Here is a 7,500-nt window from a genome sequence, read left to right on the forward strand (position 1 = left end):
TGATGTGACAGTGAGATAGCTGAAAGAAAAGGCCCCGCTCTGGCGCTTTACACGATGCCGTATTTACACGGTGACAGTCGTTATTACACGAGTTCTCACATGTCCAAACGCGACGAGCCATCGTGGCTGTGTGTTTGTTAAAATACAGGAGGGGACGACGCCACGGGCAGAGGCGATATCATTTCTTGGAAATGCGAAAGTATCCGGGAGCTGTTTGTAGACCAGGACCGTCATTCTCACTAGAAAGTGAAAATGACTCATTTAGCTACACAAAATGTAGCGAGAGGAACGGACGGTAAAGACCGCAGTATCGCCTCAAACTAGACTGTGTACGTTTCTGTCATTGCCGCGCTCGTCAGGTGCCACTCCATGTAACTGTCACAGGAAGAAGAAGAATTCACCCCCTTCCTTTAAACAATACGTCAACATTTCGTTCCCTTTGTTTCTGAGGTCAACCTCGTGTCTGTGTGTTCAGCTCGGAGCCGGAGTCGGGACGGGGTTAGCCTAGCTTAGCACGAAGACTGGAAGCGGGGGGGAACAGCTAGCCTGGCTCCGTCCAAAGTTAAATAATGCACCTGCCAGCGCCTCCAAAGCTCTCTGATGACAAATGTAAAAATGACAGTTTGTGGTTTTTCATTCATGTGCTTTCTGTGCAGCACCGCTGGCTATATTGAGGTTGCAGACACTCGTAGGTGCGGTTCTGAAGTCACAAATGATTCATTTTGGTTGATTTGGAGGACTTGGTTGCCAGATACAGTCGGTGAGCTCAGGTTTTGGTCTCTGTCATGAAGATAGCAAACCTGACAACCTCATTCCGTCACAGACTGTGGTTTGCCAAGAAATGCTTCAAACCATAAACTGCTGAATATGTTGCACATTAGTCGCATTGATGTGTTTTCTGATCAGCGAGAAACCGTCGGCAGGAATGTGAGTCACTGCACCAAATACAACCAAAATGGCTTCCAGCTCGTAAAAACATTTCTCCTGTAGTGGTGCCGGAGCTGCTCCGCCTGCTTCAGCCTTCTGGGCTCACGTCAGTGCGTGGTTATGATAACTGCTGATAATACTAGTAAAATATTTTGAATGCAGGCGAATCACGTAATGGAGCCTGGCAGCGTGGCACTGCTGTTTTAAGGAGGGCAGAGCGTGTTGGAACGCACCGAGCGTTTCGGTGTTATTTGAACTGCACGCACAGGTTTCTGTGAATGTTTTGATCACACAGCGAACACAGTGTTCTGCTCCAGGAGAGACACCAGGTGACATGTCACCGCGCTGCACAAGTAGAGCAACTTCATCTCCCACTCGCTGTGTCGACTGCTGTCGCGATGCTATCAGTGTGTGTGTGTGTGTGTGTGTGTGTGTGTGTGTGTGTGTGTGTGTGTGTGTGTTGCACCTGTGAACAACACAGCCTCTGTCAGAAGGTCTGCTACAGGAAATGTTTTGAACCACTGAAGACTTTAATGTGTACATGCTGCTCTAATATCACGTTCTCGTGTCTGGAAGGCTGCAGCTTCTTCTACAGAGAGAGCCGTGATATTAATGCTGTGTTGTGGTGGGCTTGGTTGGGTAATATTAAAAAGAGCTCGGTCTGGACCTGCTCTATGATAACTTCTGATATGAACAAAATTAAAAATATATAAATACAATTGAAAATTGTTGTCCAAAGTAAACACAACTGTACTGGCATTCACTGAGAAAGACGAATCATTTTCAATTTAGTTATTAATAACTAATTGACGCAAATGACTGATTTGTGCTCTTGACTTGCGTCATTTAGGCTTTCAAATTAATAATTAATAATGTCTCTTTAAGTACCGATTTGTAAATGAATAGTTTGCGTGCACAAACTGACAGAACACGGCGTGAAACAGCAATCGCTGACTGCAGATCAGAGAGCGTCTAAAGGACCTGAAGGACTCGGACTGAATTCTGGACACAGATGTCAATATTGTTTAACGCTATATTCTTTTAATTTCAGCACAAGTTAGTTCAAGAGCACAATCACTAACAGTGCATGTAATTCCTCCACACTTGAATTATTATTTCAGAGCACAATTTAATGTAATTCATGCACACAAGTCATTTTCCCTCCATTACACCTGCTGTTCTGAATTCATATGCATGGAAAATATTTATCTGCAAAGTGATTATCGATTATTGATGTCAGATAAATGGTCGGTACAATGAAATGTAGAGGAATAAAAAGGTATAATGTGCATAAAATGGCATTTCCTGTTGTAGCTGGTGGAAACTAAACTATTTAAAAATCCATAAAGTATTAAATTGTATAAAATAGTATAAATAATACTTAAGTACTTGAGTAAATGTAGAGGCACAGGCCGACACCATCCCATCAACACAGAGTCACATTAATGCTGAAACTGCAGGTATTTTATATCAGAATATCGGCTGTAGTTGTTACAACATGCCAAGCAGGAGGGACGGGTGGAGAAGCCCAGATACAGACGCCGAGGTGGAGCAGGTGCAGATTTAATGACAAAAACAAACAGAACACTTCCACAGGACACCGGCAGGCAGGCAGATCCAAAGGAGAAAGCTGAACGACTAAGAGCGGCCAACGAGTCACAGTGTCAGTACATTAATATCAAACATATTAATGGTTGATAACTAATTTACTTTATATAACAGTTAGTTGTGGAAAATAATTTTGCCCAGTTTGAATGTTTCCTCAGAGCTGCAGACGGTCTGGATTTCATCTGGACAACATCTTAATGAGCGAAACACTGACACATAACTGCAGGATATTACCAAGTTATTAAAGGGCATGTACTTATTCATCTAAAAACCATTTAAAATAATTGGTTTATTAAATTATTAGGTGGGTGGGGCATGAAACAGATTAATGTGAATGTTAGTTTTGTTGTATTTTAAACCTGAAAGCAGCTGCAGTTTGGAGACTTACATCTTGGGACGTGAAAGTTTTTATCCACGTTTTAATCTGATCTCTTATAAATAATAAATTAAGAGAAAAGGTCTCCATAGTGAAGCGTTAATGTGTCTCCTGTCACTGCAGAGATGCCAGAGACGGCCGGTGAGACTGTGACATGTGGAGAGCACCAACCTCAACCACAGCGTGACAAGATCCAACAGCCTCCTCCTCCTCCTCCTCCTCCTCCTCCTCCTCCTCAGACCAGGAATGTGGTGTCACCGCCCGCCTCAGGACGTCAGGTATCAGGCAACAGATGACATCATACTGCAACTTCACCACTTCCTAAACGCAGACAGGCGCTGGTGGAAGAAGTGTTCACAGGCTCAGAGAGCTCAAGTGCTCATCATGCAGAGCGGCCCATTTAAAATTCACATTATTAATATTACTAATGAATAAACATAGAAATTAATGTTCTAGATGCTCGCTGTAGAGCTACAATAATTCTATTTTTTATACACAGACAAACTATATGCAAACATATATATAAAACACATATATAAGTAAGAAGAACTAATATTCTGTTCAGCACATCGTCATAATCATCACGGCTGCCAATTTACTGAGAGTTGTCTTTTTAGATGTAATGATTTTTGTACTTGTGCTAGTTGTGTCTGTTCAGTCTCGTCCTCTGTTATAACAGCTGACAGTGAGACATCGCCTGCTGTCGGCTGGAATATCATCCCGTCTGGCTGTCACGTGACCTCCTCTCGTATTCGTCACGGCCCGCTTTGCTTTAGAAAGACGTTTGTAGCGTCTAACTGCATGTTACATGGTTCCCTCTGGGTTTCTGCCACAGTGCAGCTCTGCTCTGATGACGTGTCGTTGGCAGCTCTATCATTAATATTTCCTAATTGTTTTGGGTCCTCTGACACTAGACGCTAAATCTCTCTGCTGATTTCCAGCAGCGGCAACACTTCTTCTTATTCTTTAGGAACATTTTTATGAATGAAACTTGCCCACAAACAGAGCAGATCAGGCAGCCGTATGTGGACGTTTTAGGGGCATCGATTATGGTAATGAAGAAATCTCCCGAACGCGCACCTCGTCACGAACAGGTGGTGTTCATCAGGCTGAAACCAGAGATTAATGACAAGTTTGCGCAGGTAAAAGAGTTTGGTGAATCTGACAGAAAAAGGTACGAGAGGTTTAGGATAAAAAGACAAACTTGAGGCCCAATGACTTCATTTGAATTTGTCCCATCATCCACATGCTGTGTTTTTTCCTCCCAGTGCTGGAGCGCTATGGAAGGCATTAGGCAGAAGCAGCAGAGGCCGTCGGTGCTGCGCCAGGTTTCCCAAACAGCCTCCAGGCGACAGCACGGTACGCAGACGCTTCACTGTCCTCAGCTCCAGTCTTTCTGCAGTACAGTCCTTTTATGTTGCCGTGTTTAGGTACGCTTCTTTCTGTGTTTCTTCCAGTGTGCACAAACAACGTTAGCCTTAATATCAAGTATGCAAGAGAGGCTTCAGAGACACGTTGGTCGCACTGGTGCTTGATGTTATTTCTGTTTTCTTAACTGAATAAATGAACTGAATAAGGATTTAAGAGCTCTCTCTACCTGTTTGTGCAGTCGAGCGTCCGCAGATCAAAGGCCTACATCAGTGCTTTCTTCCCCTAGTGCATCCAGGTAACAGTGCAGCCGTCTCCATTTGCAAGGAAGAGGTGGATGCAGGCCATCTTCCCCCGTCCTCTTCGCCACACATGGGCTCCTCTGCCAGGCAAAGCCATCTCTTCTTCCCCCTGAGGAGAGACGGCCCAAAGCAGAGCTCCATCGAGGCCCGGCTTCACGATAGGTGACTGAATTTTGAAAATGACTTTATTCATCAGAAGACAGGAAGATTGTTTGCTGTCTGATTAATGGGCTGAATGGATGAATGCGGAGCCTCTTTTAAACACATGGGGGTAGTTTATCAGGTTCCTTGAGGAACCTTTTTCCTGGTCTGGAACCACTCCGGGCGCTTCAAAGCACGTTTCCTAACCGTCTGAGGTTCCTCAAGGAACTGCAGCTTATTTGGGGGTTTAAGGCTTATTATCGCTACTGCTGCAACCAAAAGATTACAACACCAAATCAAATTTAACTCAAGGATGAGGATTCTTCATGATCGGCATCATTCGTATAACCTCCAGTTCAGTTTATGGCAAACAGCGTGATGGCTGCGATTGTATCTGAGAAGGCTGTGTGTCTGAATATTATACACAAACCCATAGTTGTGTGCGTGTGTGTGTGTGTGTGTGTGTGTGCCTGCTGGGACACACATGTATCCACACAGCGTATTAAAATAATTTCATGGTGTAAAGGTCCGTGATGATCAGAGAGCTGGGATTTCCTACTGTCAGTGAATGGGTCGGTTCCTTTAGTAGAGATTAACCCGAGAGGCACCACTCATCACTCAAAGGGTGTAGTTCCTATCGCCTGTAAATAAACATGTTCATCACAATGTTGTATGAAAGATGTGGAACATTTAAAAAGGATGTAAACTTCAAAGACAGTTGAATGTTTTGAAACGTTTTAATGGGATTTAACAGTTGAAAAATACCCAGAAAGATGAAAGATGTGGAACATTTTGAGATTTGAATGGAGTTTCTAGCTGAAAGAATGAATGAGCAGATTGAAAAGGTGTGAAAATGTCTAAGACCTGTGTGTGTGTGTGTGCTTGGACACACATGTATGAATACATGACAGAGCGAGAAGCTTCCCCCGTACTGAGATATAAAAAAATCACTATTCATTGAATAGTGATAGAAGACTGGGCGCAGAAACCTCAGTTCTCCCAGGAGCTTTCTTGGGTAAAAGGGGTCGTTGGGTGACCCTAGAAAACTACAGGGTTCTTAAAAGAACCCTTTTAGGTTCTTTTAGGTTGAGCCTGAGGTTCCTGCGGGAGCTCTTAGGTTGCCGACCGCTCTTCCAGGAACCTCATCCCGTGCGAAGGTTTCTGAAGCACCTTCAATGTAATTTCAAGTTCTTTGGGGACCCAGTTGGATATTTGAGGCACTTTTAGTTTTTACAGTGTATGACCACGTCCCCTGGGGCATCTGGTCGGGGGCATCTGGTCGGGGGCATTTGGTCGGGGCATCTGGTCGGGGGTATTTGGTCGGGGCATTTGGTCAGGGGCATCTGGTGGGGGGTATTTGGTCGGGGGCATCTGGTCGGGGAATCTGGTCGGGGAATCAGGTTGGGGGCATCTGGTCGGGGGTATTTGGTCGGGGCATCTGGTCGGGGGCATCTGGTCGGGGGTATTTGGTCGGGGCATCTGGTCGGGGGTATTTGGTCGGGGGCATCTGGTCGGGGAATCTGGTCGGGGAATCAGGTCGGGGGCATCTGGTCGGGGGCATCTGGTCGGGGGCACGGGAACGGGGGCAGGTACTACGAGCCGTTCGGGCCTCGGGTAGCCGGAGTGTGCGAGCTCGGTGGGGGTCGAGCCCCACCAGGCTGGTGCCGTGTAACTGATCCTGTTTGTGATTTTCACATTTTGTGACCTGCCACCTCTGCGGTTAAAGCGGTCGCCCTTTACAACATCCTCTCTGTCGCACACACTAACCGTGCTGGCAGGCTAAGCTAACGCTAGCTTACTGTCGTCTAACCTACCTAACATCAAACAGCGGCAATAAATAGCTTTTCTTTTTACAATGTTTTTAACTTTACATGTGGGACAACTCCTCCATGTGCAATGGCATCATGCGTTCAGCTTCAGCTGCACTGAGCTGCGATTACCCGCCTGCTGCTCCTGCCGCTCAAATGCCGTCTTCTTTCCTAATGAACTTTGACCTAGATAGCAACGCCATGCTGCTCGATTGCACCATTGTGGGTTTAGCGGTTGGATGCTCACGCACTTTCAGTACTTTCAGTTACCTCGCTGAGACATTTCTGTTCCCTGCAGCCTCCCCGAGGGCGCCAGTGCTCTGTTTGTGAGAGGCCTCTGCCGCTGGCCGGGCTGTGAAGCGGTGTCTGAAGATTTCCCTAGTTTCTTAAAGTAAGTAGACTGCTGAAAACTGTGCTCCTTGAATCACTCCTCATCAAAGTGTTCTTTGGGAATAACAACAAATAACAAATATTATTTACTTCTGTAAATACTTCTGCAGCTTTGACAACATCAGTAGAGAGAAGTTAGCAGCGAGGAGGGAAGCTCACGCGGTTCGGCGGCCTCGACCTCGCTGCTGGAAACATGCAGGAAGCTTTAGCTTGAAAACACACCTGTGCATTCAGGGTTAAACATGGCCCAGTCCTGTGCCAGCCTGTCCAGCCTTCAGACACTGGTTTCCAGAGGACTGCCAGCTGTGGCAGGGGGCCGATCCATATATTATATTAGATAGGTAGACGATCGATAGATAGATAGATGATAGATAGATAGATAGATGATAGATAGATAGATAGATAGATAGATAGATAGATAGATAGATAGATAGATAGATAGATAGATAGATAGATAGATAGATAGATAGATAGATAGATAGATAGATAGATAGATAGATAGATAGATAGATAGATAGATAGATAGATAGATAGATAGATAGATAGATGATAGATAGATAGATAGATAGATAGATAGATA

The 7,500-nt window shown here is 45.1% G+C and overlaps 1 protein-coding gene across 14 annotated transcripts in view; it reads left to right on the forward strand.

Moving 5' to 3' along the window:
* Positions 1–7,500, forward strand: part of foxp3b (forkhead box P3b) — a 43,455-nt gene that overhangs the window by 29,749 nt on the left and 6,206 nt on the right. For 8 of the 14 annotated variants that reach the window (XM_044209873.1, XM_044209863.1, XM_044209872.1 and 5 more), the window contains 4 exons: positions 3,035–3,189; positions 4,180–4,270; positions 4,521–4,743; positions 6,829–6,921. In XM_044209873.1, coding sequence (XP_044065808.1) covers positions 3,037–3,189; positions 4,180–4,270; positions 4,521–4,743; positions 6,829–6,921 — 560 coding nt within the window. In that variant the 5' untranslated portion in view covers positions 3,035–3,036. Of the gene's footprint in view, positions 1–2,349; positions 2,784–3,034; positions 3,190–4,179; positions 4,271–4,520; positions 4,744–6,828; positions 6,922–7,500 lie in introns of those variants that run through there. The other 6 variants (XM_044209877.1, XM_044209866.1, XM_044209867.1 and 3 more) reach the window with 4 other exon arrangements.

This window comes from Siniperca chuatsi, linkage group LG10, assembly GCF_020085105.1.
Source record: "Siniperca chuatsi isolate FFG_IHB_CAS linkage group LG10, ASM2008510v1, whole genome shotgun sequence".
Lineage (NCBI taxonomy): Eukaryota > Metazoa > Chordata > Actinopteri > Centrarchiformes > Sinipercidae > Siniperca > Siniperca chuatsi.